The sequence below is a fragment of the Camelus bactrianus genome, chromosome 3, assembly GCF_048773025.1.
Source record: "Camelus bactrianus isolate YW-2024 breed Bactrian camel chromosome 3, ASM4877302v1, whole genome shotgun sequence".
In the NCBI taxonomy this organism is placed as follows: Eukaryota; Metazoa; Chordata; class Mammalia; order Artiodactyla; family Camelidae; genus Camelus; species Camelus bactrianus.
In genome coordinates, this window is record NC_133541.1 from 94,537,667 (window position 1) to 94,558,046 (window position 20,380).

The following is a 20,380-nucleotide window of genomic DNA, read 5'->3' on the forward strand; positions in this document are numbered from 1 at the left end:
GGACTGCCGTGCAAGTGGAAGCAGGTCCAGCTGGGGTGGGTATGTGCCCTTCCCAAAGGACATCCTACCAATCTTGCAGCCCTGACACGAGCTCTGATATTCTATCTCCCTCCAGGTCCCCCCTGAGAGTCCTTAACACAAATCTAACTTGGAAACAAAGCTCCCCTAAGGAGTTTTCTTCTAGGAGACCCTCTCGGCTTGCTGGGCTTAGCAGTGAACACGTACATATAGAAATCCTTGGATGATGAAGTGAGATTAAGTCATTGAAACCCGCCCATTAGAAAGAGGTTCCATGCATCAGAGGGATACTGGTCCAGAGGGACACTGGCCCAGAGGAGTCTTTATTCCTACTAAAATGAGCCTGGAGAGGAAGGAAGGAGCCTCACCTGTAAGGGGCTATCTGCTCTGCTCATATCATGAGTTACCAACAGTCAAAGGAGGTCAAGGGTATGAAAGCTCTCTGCAAACTTCAGAACAACTGACATGTAACTGTGACTACCTGATGACAGTCACTGGTGCTGTGGCATGTCCTGCACTCTGACAAAGTACTCCTTCTTCGTGGACTCTCTCTAGAGCAGGGCCTGCAAATGGCACTGCACAGAACGCCAGCTCAGAGATGGTTAAAAACAACAAATCAAGATGCCATGGGAAATGCTGCATATTACACCTGCTTTTGAAAGTCCTATTTAGCATCTTAAAGACCTGTGAGGTTCTGCAGTAAAAAAAAAAAAAAAAAAAAAGCAACAACAACTAGTTCAATATTGAGTCCAGCATTTACCAAGTATATTATCTTCCTAAGGCTGCTCTAACAGACTGAAACAAACTGAGGGGTTTAACATGAAAAATATGAAAATCTGTTCTCTCACAGTTCTGGAGGCTAGAAGTCAGAAATCAAGGTGTTGGCATGTCCATGCTCCCTCTGAAGACTCTAGGCATGGATTCTTTGTTGCTTATTCCTGGCTTCTGGTGATCGTCAGCAACACTTGGGGTTCCTTGGCTTACAGACTCATCATTCCAATCTCTGCCTCCATCCATACACACTGTTCTCCCTGTGTGTCTATGTCTAAATTTCTCTCTTCTCAAAAGAATCTCACTCATTGCATTAGGGCCCATCCTATTCCAGTATAATCTCATCTCAATTTAATTACGCATCTGCCAAGACCTCATTTCCAAGTAAGGTTACGTTCACTTCATGTGATGTCAACATATCTTTTGAACGTTAGGTTAGGACTTCAACATATCTTTCTGTGAGACACAATCCAAGCCATAACACCAAGCTTATTTGAACATGGTACACTTTCATAAATACATCTCCCAGGAATACGTGGATATTCACAGAATTATCCCTGAAATGCCTTTGTAGAACCAAATGACGCAGCGCCTGACTTGTGTATCACCAGAACAGGATCAGAGTGAAGAATATGCACACAAAGAAATTTTGTAGTTTGCATTTACAGAAGAAGTGATTACTGAGCAACTATAGGTCCTGGGCTAAGGCCTTGAGGAATTTGGAGTGAATGAGGGAAGGATCTCTGCTCTCAGGAAATGAATGGTTGACCTAATAGGAACCCTTAACACTCAGATAAGGTGGGGTAAGCAAAACACTTAGGAATGAGTTAGAGGGATGAGGGAGAGGTGGTATTTAACAAAGACGAGAGACAAAAAGCATGCAGGTTGCAGGGACAGTCCAGAAGCAAGAAAGCTGGGCTACAATCTGGGAACCATGATGCCACTGGATCCAAGGCTGGGAGAAGCATGGGGAAAATAAGGCAGAGAGGTCTAAGGCACACAGTATATTCATGTCACCCTAATAATTTCCAATCCAACTGTGATTTAGCCTAGACTCCATTTCCTGGGCCTGGTAAACTGGGCAGAAAAATTCAGTGTTACTTAATTACTCCTCTTTCAGTTCCAGTTCAAGTCAAAGATAAGAAACCAGCCTTAAATGTTTATTACTAGACAATAATATCTTATTTATTTTTGTAGGAATAATAATTTATTGAAATATTCACAGTGCCTCTGCTATTTTTATAGCCATACACTGTTCTGGAGAAGGTGAACAACACTACCACCAAGCCAGTGAATCTGAAACTTGAAAATACTTGGATCCAACCTGCAAGGTCCCACGCTTCCTTCCTTTCTGCCAGGTTACAAGCATTGACATTAAGGCACAGGGCTATTTCAGGAATTCTTAAACATTCAACTTTGACAGAAACAAGCAAGAAAGACATCAGGAAGAAAAAAGTTTATGTGATGTCAAGACAAATTTACCAATACAAACTCAAAGCATACGTTCCAGTCAGCCAGTTGTGAAAGACACTGCTTCGAGAGGAAAGAGGCTTATGGGTGAGTGCAGAACAGCCAGGCTGTGCCTTTTCTCATCCTCAGACACTCATTCTGCTAGGTATTTGGAGCCTCAGGGACATTCAGGCCCTTTTTAAGTCTTTGAACAAAAATAGGTTCTCTCACACCCTAGCGTTACAATGTAGGGACAATTCTAACACAAGGACAGTAAGGTTCCAAAACAGTTAAGTTTATATGTGATTCCATCATGCAAATTAATCCTAAACATTCAGACTCAGGAGTATTGACATGAATAGAACATTATTCTAAACCAAAGTTCATGCCACCCACCCATTGTAAACACAACTTTCAATAAGAAATGTAGCTTCCCTGCCCCACCCACCTTCATCCAATTTCATTTGGTTTTGATATTAAAACAATGAAGTTTACCCTATGGATGCAATTCAGAGGACATTGAGTCCAAAACCAGAGACAAGCAAATGGGAATGAAAACCAGAACGTTCATCCTAGAGCAAGATTATCCAGATCCTTTGTATCCAGGATCCCAGCACCATGGGTACCAGCAAATGATCAGTTGTTAATTCACCAATATCGATAGAATGGAAGGTTTAGGTTGTCAAGTTCTAGAAAAACATTTGGATAACATGGCCATTCTATCTCTTCCACTGTAACGTATGAAGTAAGAACTAACCAGGAGGCAAGGCTTGTTAGATATGGGATTCAATATGGAATTTGCTCACTTTTTAAGATCGGCACTCTTTTTGGAGACAATGCCACAAAGAAGGAGGTATGGTTGAGGCTAAAACCGAAGGCCAGATCCTAGACCAAGAGCTCACTTTGGTTTCTAACTCCATCTTCGTATCGCTTCAATAAAGGAATGATTGGTGGTGATTTCAATAAATCATACAAAAGACACCCTCTTATTAGAGACTAGGTATTACTGAAAGCAGGTAAGGGAAAATTTAATTTCCACTAAAAGATTTCAGCAATTACCACCCATGTATATTTACCTCAGAGACCAAAAAACAAATGTGCTAAAGGAACTACGGCAGGGAAAGTAAAACATCATGGAATTGTTTTCAAAAGGGAAATTTAATTGCTTATTCCTATTTCAGTTTAGCTAAAGTTGTAAAAAATCTAATCAGAAGTATTTTTCACTGTGGCACCTTTTCCCCAATATTGAAATACCTCAAACTATAAACCTTTTTTTTTTTTTTTTTTTTTTTACCGTTGATGTTGTTTTCACCAAGTGAAACTAATTACTTTAAACTCGACTCACAAGTGAGGCTTCTCTCAAGAGACTAAACATGCTCATGTAGGAGCCAGTTCCCCCGACCCCACCTCTGACATCTGAAGGTAGAAGACATAATTCTCACAGCAAACCTGGACTCCAATTCCCACAGTCCATAGAGGCAATTGCCAACAAGTCAGTACCCAGAAAAGGCCACATGAAATTTCAAAGAATAGGCTGCCCACAGTCTGAAGTTCATTTTAACTTCAACAAAGCACATCCAAAACGTCAACAATGAGAATGAAATGGGTATAAATGCATCTTCCCTACCTTCTCTTCTTGTGACTTCAAAGCTTCTGGATTCCTGCAAGAAAAGAAAGACTTGGTGTTTTTGATGAATAATTCGTATGTAGAGATACTTGCAAATACCTCATCTCTTGTTAGCCATTTATTTAGAGAAAGGTGAACAACCTCATAAGAACAAGACATTCAGCAATGGTGTGTCTACTAAACTCTCAATATACACACACACATATGTAAATGTAAACCACTTTTTGCTTTGGTGGTTGAAGCAAAAATTATTATTACTCGTGCAGGCTTTAACAAGCAGAGCCAACTCTCATGGTCTTCCTTATGTGGAAACTGGGCTGGTACAATTGTTAAGAAAGAGTTTCTTCCAGGTGGAATTCCCATCCTCTACCTACAACTGCAGGCACTTGTAGGGCCTGGAGAAAACCTAAGTAGACAGGGGCCATAATTATCTGAGCAGCAGCAGGTTCTGATTGTGGTACCAAGGAGAAGACCACTATTGCTCCCATGTGGGTCACTAGCATGATCTGGTGATTGGTTATGCTCCTAAACAACTTCCAAAGGGACCGTTTGGATAGCCAGTTCACGTCACTGGACTAAATTAAGCCCTTGGGTTTTCTTAACTCAATCCCAACAAAGTGTTTCAGAAATTACACAGGTAAATGGAGTCCCTACATTGATGATATTCACAGTTGAACAGAAGGGCACAGAGCAAACACAAATTACTGAGAAATAAAGGGGTGATTTTTGCCTTGATAAATACCAGGTCATCCACATTCAAATTAAAGAACCTTTGAAAATAGCACTGAAGACTGGGAAGGCTTTCAGAAAAGAATAAGGGAAGGAGGGTGCAACAGGAAGAGAGAATGACTTGAGAAAAGGCAGGGTGAGGCAAGAGTACAGGGCATGCTCAGAATGCAGGGAAAGGCCCAGTGAGAAATAGTGGGTCAGGGGGTGGGTGGGGGGTGGAAAGGCTGGAAACATACTGGGGTTTCTTAACTAATAAAAATATCTACAGTCCATTATAAATGACCAGTTTAAGATAAAAAGTCTAACATGGAGAATAAGCTGAGTGAAGAAGAGAAGCTCAAACAGCAATCTTGGGCCAACTCCTCACCACTGCCACCAGGAAGACTGCTCAGCCCCAGCATTTTTTACACTAATGACATTGTCTTTCACACCTTAGCACTCTCGCCTGATGTTCTTAGAGCCAGGAAGGGTTGGGGGCAATATTAGAGAGAAAAATGAGGAGGCACTGAAAAGAATGTCCTACCCAAATGACACTTTCTGACTGCCATCTGAGTCAAAAGCCCAAGTGGAGACCAGTGGAAGATACATGCTCTCGACCAGCAGCCCCTCAGCACAGCACAATTAACCAAACAAGCTTCTGGAATGCTGGTTGCTCAAGGGGCACGCATCAGATCCAGGTTCAAAAGAGAGAGCTTGGAGAGTGGTTATTGCAATGAGAGACGTGAAAGCCATGAAGCACATCACGCACAGAGTAAACTGAGCTCCTTCCACACTGCTCCTCAGCTCCCTGCTCCAGGGGCTGGCACCCCCTTTCCTGGAAGCAACTATTATTTGTGGAACAGAGAATTGACTGCGACAGTTCTAGAAAAAAACTTCATGGGAGTTTTATTTTAATTACACAAAATTTATAAATTAACTTAGGGTAAGTCCACATCCATATCCTGTTGTATCTTCTTATCCAACAACATGGTATTTTTAATAATTTGTTCAAGTCTACTCTTATTTCTTTCAAGAGTATTTTATAGTTTTCCCATATATATTTTCAATATTTATTACTTATCTTTTTTTCTCATAAGTGGAATTTATTTTTTCATTACACTTTTTAAATTGAAGTACAGTTGATTTACAATGTTGTGTTAGTTTCCGGTGTACAGCATAGTGATTCAGTTATATATAGATATATATTCCTTTTCATATTCTTTTTCATTATAGGTTATCACAAGATATTGAATATAGTTCTCTGTGCTGTACAGCAAGACCTTGTTGTTTATATATCTTATATATAGTAGTTAGCATCTGCAAAACTGCTTTTATTTGTATATATGACAGCAATTGATTTTCATATATTGATTTTATAACAAACCACTTGACTAAATTTCTTATTGTTTGTAGTAGTTTTCCCATCGATTCTTTTGGGGTTTCCATTTGTATATTTATATAATTTGCAAATAGCAATGATTTTCTTTCTTTCTTCCAGTTTCTACATCTATAGTTGCTTTCTCTAGTCTTATTGTTTTAGCTAATTCATCAACCTAATCCAAGTGTTGTGGACATAGTGGGCATCCAGTCTTATTTCCAATTTTAAGAAGAAAATCTTTAGTGTTCAATTAAGTAAAATACTGGCTTTGGGCCCAAAGTATGTTTATTGTATTAATAAAACCTATGCATATTTTATTGAGTTTTTAAAATAAATGTGTGTTCTAGCTTGTCCTCTTACTTGTTTATTTATTGGCTGTTTCCCTCCACTGGAATGTGAGTTGGGATGCTGCCAGTATCTTTTTCACTCTTGCATCCTCAGTATTATTTATAATAGGGCAGATGCTCAATACATATTTGTTGAATAAAAAGAAAACAAATGTGTGTTGAATTTTATCAAATACTTTTTCTGCATTTATGGAGGTGATCGTACAATGTTTTTTTTCCTTAGCTCTAGTAATTTGATGGCTTATCTAGTAGATTTTGTAGTATTCAACTATCCCTGTATTTCTAGAATAAGCTTTTCTTAATCATGATGCATTTTTAAAATATGCTGTCGGATTCTATTTGCTGTGATTTTAAATATGTTGTATTAATATTCATAAATGGGATTGGTCTATAATTTTTAGGTGTCAGTTTTCTCAGTTTCAGGAATTAAAATTATACCAGTTTTATCTAATGGCTCTGGAAATTTTCCTTTTATGATACACTGAAATCGTTTAAATAAAAGTGGGATTATCTGATCTTTAAAGTTTCTGCAACTTCATTTCTCAGATATATATAAAAAGCCAAGTAAGTAGAGCATCAGAGGTTAAAATTTGTTCAAGTGCTCACATTTTAGTCAACGGCCAGCTGAGATTCAAATTCTAAAGTCAAATTCCGAAATCATGCATGTAACAACATTTCACCTTTACTTAATTCATAGTGTAAAAATTAGATAAGTTAGACTTCTGCTTCAGGTTATGAAAGAATAGCTTATATTAGACCAATCCTTCTGTTAAGAACAACCATAAAATTGGATAAATAACCAAAAAAGTTTCTGAAGGCATATGAGAGCAACAAAAGTGGACAGAACTTAGCCAATATTTGGAGAGAAGAAAAGGCTACTGAGGTGAGCCCCATATTTACTGCAGATTTTCCCTTTGGGAAATTTGTGGTTTTGCAGAGAAGTCAAATAGAAAGTACTGTTCTGGAGCTTAAAGAAGTCTCACTGAATTGGGAGAGACCTAAGTTGGGACTACAGAGGCAGCCAGACCTTAAAGATCTACAATCCTAGAAAAGGCTATCAGAAAGAAGTGAGCCCAATATTCTGCACATAGCTTCCCCTTCAGTCAAATTATTATGCTTGAGCTGAACATATAAAGAGTAAAATGTTGAGAAATAAGCAAAACATTAATCTCAAACAAGACAAAAAACTAAGCATGGATTTTGACAGTATCATGGTGCTAGGAAGACAAAAATTAAGCTTTCAAAGAAAGAATGGTCCTGGTAAATGCAGCTGACTTCAGTTAAGATCACATATTCTCTAAGAATTTCTGTTCTTGAGTAGATCAAGATGATCTGCCAGCATGCTCTATCTAACAAAGAAAAGTAAATCCTCCCTGAAAGACAATAAAGTTATCCACAGGCTTTACAATTTTTCATATTTTGACCAAAAACAAATAGACTGCCAGTTATTCTCCAACAACAACAACAAAAAAAGGGTTTATTCAGGATCAGCAGAGAGTTGAAATTCAGGGTGTGCAACCATGATGAGCCATGTGCAAGTCCCTACATAGCAAGGGAAAGAAAACTCTTTTATAGAGGAGAAAAGGAAATTGGGAGGGCCATAATAACAGAGTATTTGGCTTTTCATTTGCTGAGTTGTTGCCAGAAATAAACAGAGTCTTCTTCCTTTTGGGTTCTGCTATCATCACAAGATGTGAGAGCACCCCATTCTGGTCTCCTGGATCTTTTTAACTGAGGTTTCTGTTTATGATTTTTTTTTTTACACAATATATAATGTCCAGCATCCAATCCAAAATTACTAAGCATAGTACGAAATGGGTCAAATGACTAAAATCCTATAAAATAGACATTAGAAACTGATCCACAGGTTATCTACATTTTAGAATTATCAGACACAAGCTCTAGAATAATTACGACCAATATGTTCAGGAAAATAGAATTTTTCCTGAATTTCACCATAAAACTTGAATCTATTAAAATAAGAATCCAATGGCAATTCTAGAACTGAAAATTTAATAACTTAAAGAATCCAACAGATGAATTTAATATAAAATTAAACACAGTTAAGGAAAGGAATAATAAAATAGAAGTTAGGCCATTAGAAAACAACCAGAATGAAAATCTAAAAAGAAAAATTAAGAATAAAAATCACAAAAATCAACCAAACCAAAAGCTGGTTTTTTGAAAAAGTAAATAAAATCGACAAACCTCTGGCCAAACTCACAAAGAAGAAAAAAGAGAGAGCACAAATTAGCAAAATAAGAAAGGAAAATGGAGAAATTACAACAAACAAAATAGAAATACAGAATATCATATGAGAATATTATGAAAAACTATATGGAACCAAACTGGATAACCTAGAGGAGATGGACAAGTTTCTGGAAACATACTGTCCACCAAAACTGAATCAAGAAGAATCTGAACACTTGAACAATCTGATCACTAGAAAGGAAATAGAAATAGCAATTAAAAACCTCCCTACAAATAAAAGTCCAGGACCGGACGGCTTCACTGGGGAATTCTACCAAACATACAAAGAAGAACTCATAACAGTCCTTCTCAAACTCTTCCAGATGATTGAAAAGGAGGGAATACTCCCAAACTCATTCTATGAAGCCACCATCACCCTGATACCAAAACCAGGCAAAGACACTACAAAAAAAGAGAATTATAGGCCAATATCACTAATGAACATAGACGCCAAAATCCTCACCAAAATTTTAGCAAATAGAATCCAACAACACATAAAAAAGATTATACATCATGACCAAGTGGGGTTCATCCCAGGGACACAAGGCTGGTTCAACATACGCAAATCAATCAATGTAATACATCACATCAACAAGACAAAGGACAAAAACCACATGATCATCTCAATCGATGCAGAAAAAGCATTTGATAAAATTCAACACCCATTTATGATAAAAACTCTCGCCAAAGTGGGTATAGAGGGAACATATCTCAACATAATAAAAGCTATATATGACAAACCTACAGCCAGCATAGTACTCAATGGTGAAAAACTCAAAAGCTTCCCACTAAAATCTGGGACAAGACAAGGATGCCCACTATCACCACTCCTATTCAACATAGTCCTGGAAGTCCTAGCCACAGCAGTCAGGCAAGAGAAAGAAATAAAAGGGATCCAAATTGGAAAAGAAGAGGTAAAAGTGTCATTATATGCTGATGACATGTTACTATATATAGAAAACCCTAAAAGGTCCACACAAAAGCTACTAGAGCTGATTGAAGAATTCAGCAAGGTAGCAGGTTACAAAATTAACGTTCAAAAATCAGTTGCATTTCTTTACATTAACAATAAATCAACAGAAGAAGAAAGTAAAGAAACAATCCCCTTTAAAATAGCACCCAAAGTAATAAAATATCTGGGAATAAATCTAACCAAGGAGGTGAAAGAATTATACACAGAAAACTATAAACCATTGATGAAGGAAATTAAAGAAGACTTTAAAAATTGGAAAGATATTCCATGCTCTTGGATTGGAAGAATCAATATTGTTAAAATGGTCACACTGCCCAAGGCAATCTACAGATTTAATGCAATCCCTATCCAATTACCCGGGACATATTTCACAGAACTAGAAAAAATCATAATAAAATTCATATGGAACCATCAAAGACCTAGAATTGCCAAAGCATTACTGAAGAGAAAGAAAGAGGCTGGAGGAATAACTCTCCCAGACTTCAGACAATACTATAGAGCTACAGTCATCAAGACAGCATGGTATTGGTACCAAAACAGACATATAGACCAATGGAACAGAATAGAGAGCCCAGAAATGAACCCACAAACTTTTGGTCAACTCATCTTCGACAAAGGAGGCAAGAATATACAATGGAATAAAGACAGTCTCTTCAGCAAATGGTGTTGGGAAAACTGGACAGCAGCATGTAAAACAATGAAGCTAGAACACTCCCTTACACCATATACAAAAATCAACTCAAAATGGATTAAAGACTTAAACATAAGACAAGATACAATAAACCTCCTAGAGGAAAACATAGGCAAAACATTATCTGACATACATTTCAAAAATTTTCTCCTAGAAGAAATAAAAGCAAGAATAAACAAATGGGACCTAATGAAACTTACAAGCTTCTGCACAGCAAAGGAAACCAGAAGTAAAACAAGAAGAAAACTTACGGAATGGGAGAAAATTTTTGCAAGTGAAACCGACAAAGGCTTGATCTCCAGAATATATAAGCAGCTCATACGACTCAATAAGAAAAAAATAAACAACCCAATCCAAAAATGGGCAGAAGACCTAAACAAGCAATTCTCCAAGGAAGACATACAAATGATCAAAAAGCACATGAAAAAATGCTCAATATCACTAATTATCAGAGAAATGCAAATCAAAACTACAATGAGGTATCACCTCACACCAGTCAGAATGGCCGTCATTCAAAAATCCACAAATGACAAATGCTGGAGAGGCTGTGGAGAAAGGGGAACCCTCCTACACTGCTGGTGAGAATGCAGTTTGGTGCAGCCACTATGGAAAACAGTGTGGAGATTCCTCAAAAGACTAGGAATAGACTTACCATATGACCCAGGAATCCCACTCCTGGGCTTGTATCCAGAAGGAAATCTACTTCAGGATGACACCTGCACCCCAATGTTCATAGCAGCACTATTTACAATAGCCAAGACATGGAAACAGCCTAAATGTCCATCAACAGGTGACTGGATAAAGAAGATGTGGTATATTTATACAATGGAATACTACTCAGCCATAAAAACCGACAACATAATGCCATTTGCAGCAACATGGATGTTCCTGGAGAATGTCATTCTAAATGAAGTAAGCCAGAAAGAGAAAGAAAAATACCATATGAGATTGCTCATATGTGGAATCTAAAAAACAAGAACAAAAACAAACAACAAAACGTAAATACAGGACAGAAATAGACTCACAGACAGAGAATACAGACTTGTGGTTACCAGGGGGGTGGAGGGTGGGAAGGGATAGACTGGGATTTCAAAATTGTAGAATAGATAAACAAGATTACACTGTATAGCACAGGGAAATATACACAAAATGTTATAACTCACAGAGAAAAAAAATGTGACAATGAGTGTGTATATTTCTATGAATGACTGAAAAATTGTGCTGAACACTGGAATTTGACACAACATTGTAAAATGATTATAAATCAATAAAAAATGTTAAAAAAAAAAAAAAGAATAAAAATCACAGTTGAGTGTGAGAGACATTATGAGATAGGGTAAAAAGTTCTAAGCATGTAACTGAAGTTTTAGAGTGAAAGGAAATTAGGCAGAATTAATATATGAAGAGATACGGTTGAAAATTTTCCAAAATTGACAAAAGAAATCAAGTCAGAGATTTACGAATCTCTACAAACCCTTAACATGATGAATACAAAGAAAACTATCACTAGGTACTCATAGAAATATAGTTGAATAGTCAAAGACAAAAAGATAAAAAGAAAATCTTTCAAATAGCCAGAAGGTAGGTGGTAGAGGTGGAGTGGGCATATTACTTATAAAGGAGTAACAATAACATTAACAGCTGACTTTTCAGGAGAAAATAATGGAACCAGAAGACAATGGAAGAATGTCTTCAAAATTCTGAAAAAGTCAGAATTCTATACCCACTGAAAATATGGGTATTCATAAGGTAAAAATAAAGATATATCTAGACAGACAAAAACTGAGAGAATATACTGCCAGCAGATTAATACTAAGAGCAATATAAAGGGGACTTTGAACAGAAGGAAAAATTTTCAGATGAATGCATTATTATGCAAGAAGGAATAAAGAGCACCAGAAAGGGTTAAGAAATGAATAATGTTGCCTGCTTAACACAACAACAATAATGCCCTCTATGGTAATAATATTTATAGAACTAAAATATGTGACAACACAAAAGGTCAGGAGGTCAAATGGAATTTAAGTATTATAATCCTATTACTGTCCAAAAAATGGTAAACGTAGTGCTATAAAGTCAAAAGAGTGGGATTACAAGAAACTAATCCAAAAGAAGACAAGAAAGAGTAGGAAGAAAAAAAAAAGAAGAGAGAATAATATGTTAAAGTCTAGTTAAAATAAAAGTGGACTAAATAATCCAGCTAAGGTACAAAGACTGAAACAATAGGTAAAACAAAATCCAATTACATGCTGCTTATCAGCAACACAAAGGCTGAAGGTAAAAAGATAAACCATACTAACTCCAACCAGGAGAAAGTTGGTGTAGATCAAGTCAACTCTAATGCAAGAATTACTAGTAAGTGACAAAGAGGGAGGCTTCATAATGATGAAAGGACAATTTAACAAGAATAGCAACTCTAAACTTGGACACACCTAACTGCAATAGCCTAAGCATATACAAAATCAAAACTAGAAGAACTGAAAGAAGAAATCCACAGTGACAAATTCACAATAATGACTAAAGAATTTAAGAAACCTCTGTCACTAAATGATAGAATAGAGGCAAAAACCAGTACAGATATAGAATACTTGGCCCTTGTGATTAACAACCTTCACCTAGCTGATGTACGTATCAAACACCATACCAACAATGCTTACCACACATGCACGTGTCCATTCAGCCTTTTTGAAAACTGACCATATTTTGAGCCACCAGGAAGTTTTAACCAGTTTCAAATTATTTAAAGAATATAGACAACATATATAGTTTGGGGACTATAGTGAAATTAAATTAGAAATAAGTAATGGAAGAAATGGAGAAAAATTGCCAGTTGACTCTGAGATTTAGAAGTATATTGCATAATTTCCAAAGAGAAAAATCACAAAGGAAGTAAGAAGACACAAAGGAAATCTGAATGACAGCTGAATTACAGCATTTAAAAAATTGTGAGATGTGGTTAAAGCAGTGCTTAGAGTAAAATTGTAGTCTTAAAGGCCTATGTTAGAAAAAAATAAGCACTAGAAATTGATGACCTAAGCATCTATCTCTAAAAGCTAGAAAAGGCCAAATTAAATCCACAAAAAGTAGAAGGGAAAAATGCAATAGGAGCAGAATCAATGAACTAGAGGAAAGTAATTATACCGTTAAAAAATAAAGCAAAAAAGCTAGTTCCTTGAAAAGATTAATAAAATTGATCCTTAAGAAGGCAGATCAAGAAAAAAAAAAAGAGAAAGTATACAGAATTTGAAGTCAAGCAAGAAGTCACATGTATCCAGTTTTGGGGTTAATGACAAAGGTGTCAATGCAATACAATGGGAAAAGAACAGCTTTACAACAGATGAAGCTGGAACCACTGGATAGGCAAGCAGAAAAAACTGACCTCCTACCTTACAACAGAGAGAAAAATCATTTCCAGACAGACTGTGGATCTAAATGTAAAAGTTAAAACAGTAATGTTTTTAGAAAATATCACAAAAGAATATCTTCATGATCTTTAAGTAAGTGAAAATCTCTTAAATGCAATGTGAAAGGCAGCACCATAAAGGACAAGAATGATATACTGGACTTTTTTTTTAAATAGAGACTTCTGTTCATTAAAAAATTTAATTAAAACAGTGAAAAGTTGAGCCATTAAGGGAATGGATTTGAAATATATATATATAAATATATGCATATATATATCTGAGAAAGCACTCATTCAGAATATAGAAGATACTTTTGCAGAAAAGTAAGACAAATATGAATAAAATGAGAAAATGAGCAAAAGACTTGAAAAGGAACTTCACAAGTTAAACCCACATTGGGATACAGCTCTACACCACAGAAAAAATAACAAGAAAACAAAGCAAAACTAGTAATACCAAATGCTTACAAGGATACGGAACAACTGTAATTCTCATTTAGAAATTTACTCTGCACCAGCACCAGCAGGACTCTCCTCATTGGTCTGAGCCTCAGCTTTCCAGGGCTCCCCCACCCAGAGACAAGAGCAGCTTCCAGCATATATATTGCTCTCAGTTACCTCAGTGGTCCTTCCCCCACACCCTACCCCAGCTCCTTTTGGCTTTTAACCCTTTAATATCTTTTGAGCCAATTCCCTATATTAAATTCTATTAAAATAAGTAGTGTGATTTCTGTCTTAGTGACTCTACAATTCCTCTCCTAGGTAAATGTCCAACTTAAGTATATTCACCTGAGTACCAAAACCCACATGTGACAAGAATCCTGACAGCAGCATGATGTGTAATAGCCAAGAATAAGGAACAACCCAAAAGTCCACCAACAGTAGAATGGATAACGTTTGGCATATCCATACAATGGAAACCTCACAGCAATGCAAAAGAACAGACTCTGCTGGGGGAAGGGTATAGCTCAAGTGGTAGAGCGCATGCTCAGCACCCAATAGATCCTGGGGTTCAATCCCCAGTGCCTCCTCCAAGCGGAAATCAATGAAGAAGACTAATTACCTCCCCCTCATATATACAAACAAGAACAGACTCTGCAATATGCATTAACTTGGATGAATCTCACAGACATAATGTTGAGTTTAAAAAAAAAAAAGCAGTCATGAAAGAGTACAATGTATAGGGTGTTGTTTTTATGAATTTCAGAAACAAGCAAAAGCAATCTCTGGTGACAGCTTAGTGGTCACCTTTGGGAAGATAATGACAGGGGGATTCAAAGGTGGTTTGGGGGCCTCTGGGAATGTTCTAAATTATGATCTTGGTGGTAGTTATCTGGGCGTGTTCACTTTGTAAAAACTAATTGAGCTCCACACCTAAGATCTGTGTACTTTTCAATATATTTGTTGGCCTTAATCAAAAATTTAAAAATATAATAGGACAAATTGTGTACCTAACAGTACGCAGCAGAAACTTGTTGAATAGAGGGAATAAATCACACTCCCTAATTTACAGATGAGGAAGGTTCTACGGAGGAAAAGGCTGCAGCTTGCTGAATTATCAGAGTGGTAAGCAGCCAAGTCAAGGCTAGGCTCAAGTCTCGGAAATCCTACCACTACACTCTGCTGCCTCAAAGCAAATACTTGGTGACTATTCACAAGACATATGACAGGGGTTAAAAGGTGGGACTCTTAAGTCAGATGGATCTGAGTTGGATTCTGGCTTATTCCTGACCGCCAGCCCCCTGCACCTTTGGTGCATCATCTCACCTTTCTAAGCCTCAGTTTGTTCATCTGTAAAATAAGGGTAGGAATGGTACCTTCTTCATAGAGTTGTTGGGATGATTGAGTGAAATAACAAGTCTGCACTATGCTTAGCATGGTGGTTGGCATACAGTCCTCCTTAAATGGTGGCCATCACCATCTTTATTGCCATTAATGAAGAAGACTAAGGGACAGAGACGGTAAGATCACTTGAGGAGGGAAATGAGTTCAGTATCTCCATCAATTATTGAGGCTAAATAAGAATGTCTTTGCAGTTGTTGAAAAAGCTCATCCCAAAAAGCTGTACAGAACAGAATTCACTGCCATACATGACACCAAGGCCTCAGATGCTCTGCCTAAGAAGGAAACTACTCACTGCAGAAGCTTCAAACCAGATGGTTATAAATGAAAGTTAGCACATGGGCATTACTTAATGACTAAATTTCTTTAACTAAAAATCTAATTTTATTATGGTATAAATCACACTTTCTCGAAGCAGGGAATTAATTTTAGATTTTTCATTTACTGTTCATAACCTTTCCACAAATTTGACAGCCAAATCATTTTAAATGTCATTTAACCAATACAATGCAACAGCTTTATTCCTCATTGTGCCCTTCCTGAGTCCATTATCTTCCACTATAAATGCAGAAGAACTAAAAAATTACCATTCCATAAAGCTGTACTTTATTGTGCAGTTGAACTGCATAATCTTTATTTTTGAATCAATAAAATGTGAGTGCTGAGTAATTTTTTTCATAATCCAAAAATCTATTACAAATTCTCAACTACAAAAAAATAGTTTGAGAGTTGCTGAAAGAGTACAAATGAATTCCACGTCTGGATCCTTCTCATCCATCCGAGGCTGCGCTCAGGATCTTAGGCTGTATGTGAGGCTCAGGAGAAGGGCGGCGCAGCCTGGCTACAGATCAAAGTCACCCCTCCTGGTCCATGTATCCAGCCATCCTCTGTGAAAGAGGAAGTCTCAGTTTGTCACTTGAAATACTGTGGGATTCTGTGGCTTCTGGGAAGATATTGGCTCTGTGGGTTAGGAAAGCAGGGATCAAAAAGACCCACTACTCAGAAGAAGGTAGTGAAAACAGCAAGCTCAATGGAGCTCGACCCAGGTGGTCTTCACAGACAAAGCAGAGGTGAGTCTGGTGCCGGTGGGCAAGGCCGGCTGAGGCGGGCAGCTGTGGGCCCTCTGCCCCTGCCTGCGTCTTGGTGGTGAGCCCGTGACCAGCAGCACGTCAGTCCCGCATCAGAGGAGCTAAGGAAGCCCTCTGAGTTCCACTTCAGAGTTCCTCAGGCTCCCACTGCCTGAAGAAATTACAAAAGGAAGCCCAGATGTTCAATTTATAAACTAGTTGGTACAGGTGGAATGGAGGCTTTGCTAAGAGCACTCATCACTATGAAATTCTGACATCTAAATTCTAAGGTTTTCACACCTGACATGCTCTTAAAATTAACGCTTCTTTAACAACCTTTCTTACAATTTTTCATTTATTCATCCAAATTTTTAAAACCTTGACTCTTAACTACTTTCATTTTTGCCAGCAAGACACCATTCTGCAGCGAAAGCCTTCATAGGACTGACAGGAGGCGGCTAAGTGATGCCTTACGTAGCATCGATCCCATCACTGGCTCCCATTCACTGCAAACACACCAAGCGTTTCGTACACTTTATCTCATTTTTATGGCTCACGTAAAGGCAGAAGGAAACCCTTTGTGTTATTAGATTTCCTAGTACATCACATCTGGGCCTTCAAAGCCAGATGAAGAGAGGGTTAGGGGATTAACCCTCAGCTCAAGAGCTAGTTTGAGAGCCAAGGTGAACAATCCACTAAGAAGAGGACTTCCTGGGGGGAAGTCTGAACATCAGCTGCCTCCTCCGGCCATGTGGGGCCCACAGCAAGGTGCCCACTCTGGAGGAAGGCCACCTGGGCGAGAGGTCAGAGCTCACCTCCACCTCTCAGAGGACAGTGCCTCATGCCCACGAGTCCTTTGGGACAGAGAAGTAGTCCCCAGTAGACTGCCTCACGGCCCTCAAGGCCAGAGAGGCCCAGACGGCAGTCCTACACCTCAGGGTCCTTAGGTAGTGAAGGAAGGTAGAGCACGGGCCTTTCCACCTTCAGCCCGCACGCAGCCCATCCAGCGTGGCCTCCCTGGCCTTCCTTGGGAAACCAAGAACACAAGGGTGGGTGGGCCAGGACCACACAGGAAAGGAGAGGGGCCTTCTCTGAGACTCTGGGGCTGAAACACAGACAATACAGCAAGTTCTGGGTCCCTCCTGTTTCCTATCCAGCAATAAACAGGTCAGTGTAAACAAACTGGTCTTTACACAGGACCCAAGCGTTTAAGGGAAGTTTGTCATTTTTGTTTATCATTTTGATTTTGAAAAAAAAAATCACAGAAATTTCTTTATGATAAACGTCCAAGTCATCTTTTTTTTTTTTTTTTAAATCATTGGTATGTGCCTACCAATAGCCTCCTGTAGTACATTTGTGGGGAACATCAATTTTATGATGTCTATGAGGGAAACAAGACCCTCACAGCCCCCAGCAGGTCTGAATAGCCTGATTTTAGTAGTAACTGCTCTACCAGCCGCACCCTTGAGGGAGGCATCCAGACACCGCCCACGCCAGGTTACCCAGCTGTGAAGGGGCAGACCAGACAGCCCAGCCAGGATGAATTAGGTGACAACTCAGAAACACGGAATCTCACAAGCCATTCTGCCCAGCGCTTTCTGATGAGAAGCACAGGGGGCCTGCATGGGAGAAAGCTATGATTCTCTAAAGAGAAAAGGTATTAATGGTGATTACAAGGCACTTGATAGAAAAGAAAATAGGAGGTCATTTGCCAGGCCTTCAGAAATTAAGATGACTTGGATGTTAATTCTCTTCTTTTTTAAAAGTAAAGAATGAGTAGAATGTGAAATGAGGATTTAGGGATTTTAAATTCTAGGCATTATTTAAGGCTATATATGAAAGGTTATTAATTTACAATTAAGAAAGAAAAGTTGGCTCTGAATTTAAGGCCATCTTCTGTAGCAAATCTACCAAAGCGACAGTAAGAGTAAACATTAAATTACATTTGATGGAATAAATGTCAATGGCTAATTGATCACTCCACCTTATTAAACATAACCACCTGCACATAGCCAGATTAAGAGCCCAAGAAGGAAAGGGGGGAACTTTCCAGTTTTATCTCTTTGACAACCCAACAAATTAAAAACTAATTAAGTTTTTGATTTAGAAAGTAATCTACATTTCTGCTGGAGAACAAGCAATCACTGAGCGCAGGACCATTGAACAGTTAGCAGCATGGGGCTCTAACTCGGCACCCCGGGGAGCACTTCATTAACAGTCATCATCTCCAGAAACACTAGGCAGGCTCCACATAGCCCAGCCCATCACATGCAGAGCTGCTTACCCACAACGAGCCACGGTCACGCAGGACTGTCATTACTAAAGCAGCATCTGTCTCCCCCACAGCCCCACCTCTTTCCTCTCTTACCCCATGACAGGCACTAAACAAATTGACTGCAAGAATGAAATCAGTTTATTTCATCATCTCCTAATGAGAATACGGGGTGAGTGAGGTTCTCCTCAAGGCTCGTGGAACACACACAACCACATCTGTCATTGAAGCCTTTCTATATTTTCCATTTTTAGGTAAGTTTCCACAGAATCAGGGACACTCTGGGATGCCGTCCTCATTCTGGGAAGCTTCATGCCCACCAGCTGTCCTGTCCTGCACTGTTCTAGCCATCCGCGCACCACAAGACAATCAAGACCATCTTGTGGGTGTTGAGGGGAGGACAGGTGGCTCCTGGGAGGAATAGGGACAGGAGTTTACATTTTAATTATTCATTATACCCTCCAGGTATCCTCCAATAGATAATGTAACTTAGCATCAACCTGTTTAATGTGATATTCAAATCTGCCACTTTTTTTTTCTGCCAGCTGCAAGCCCACAATGATGTTTAGAATAATCTGTGTCTAAAAAATTAAAAGACAAAAAGGAAAGAAAGGTTGCCGCCCAGCACAGTCCTATGTCTGAGTCCATTTTTCATTCTTTTTCTTACATATGGTGTGGGGAGTAGATCACAGATCTGACAGAGACAAAAAAGTTCTAGAGTCATGTTGAGGCTCTTTTTTTCCCTCCAAACCACAGAATATTTATTGCATAATGAATTATGCACAAGAATTGTGTGTGGCACACAATCCAGCTGTATTTTTTTTTTACATCCATTCACTTTCCATTTGGCAACTTCCATCACATTAGTAGAGTAACCAATAACTTGTTTGTTGCCTGTTTTCTAAAAGTCTCTCCCATCACTGTCTGCGTCACTCACAGTCTTACAGGTACTAGAGCTGAGTTGAGAGAGTAGCTAAAATTTGCCTGGCAGACCCATTTGAGCCTAAGTCTCCAGCCCAGATACACCTCCTTATGGGCACAAGCAGGGAACAGAACATGGCTGCAGGGAGTGAGAAGGCTGGCAGCCTAGGAAAAGTAGAGCAGGCCAGGGGAGGGCAGGGCAGTATCTGATAGGAATAAGGCTGAAAACACCCTGTGTGGCCAAGGTCTAAGGACAGGCACACCCAGCATCCCCAAAGGAAGTAGTAAATATCTGTTAGTCCAAGTGTCACAACCAGAACCTCTCATCTTGCCCAGAAACATGTCCCCTCCCCCAAGCCCTCCTGCCTGGCCAGTGGCCCCTCCTGGGCATCTCCTTCACTTCCTCTTTCATCACTTCCAGCCTCTGCAGACTGGCCTTTGCAGATGCATTTTTGTCAGGCCTTATCCTGCTATCCCCACCACCTTGATTTTCCCTGAGACACTCAGGGCTCCCAGCAGAGCTCCTGGTAAGGCTCCTGCCCATTTCATGTATTCATACCTTCATCTATCCATGTCCTTGTTCATCCCATAAATATTTACTGTCCCGGGGGTTCAGCAATGCCAAGACGGCCACAGCCCCCATCTCCATGGAGCTTATGATCT

At 38.9% G+C, this 20,380-nt stretch overlaps 1 protein-coding gene across 5 annotated transcripts in view; it reads right to left on the reverse strand.

Annotated features, from left to right (window-relative positions):
* The window catches only part of FSTL4 (follistatin like 4), a 467,332-nt gene that overhangs the window by 332,946 nt on the left and 114,006 nt on the right, over nt 1-20,380 (reverse strand). For all 5 annotated transcript variants that reach the window (XM_074360665.1, XM_074360663.1, XM_074360667.1 and 2 more), the window contains exon 3: nt 3,866-3,899. In XM_074360665.1, coding sequence (XP_074216766.1) covers nt 3,866-3,899 — 34 coding nt within the window. The remainder of the gene's footprint in view (nt 1-3,865; nt 3,900-20,380) is intronic.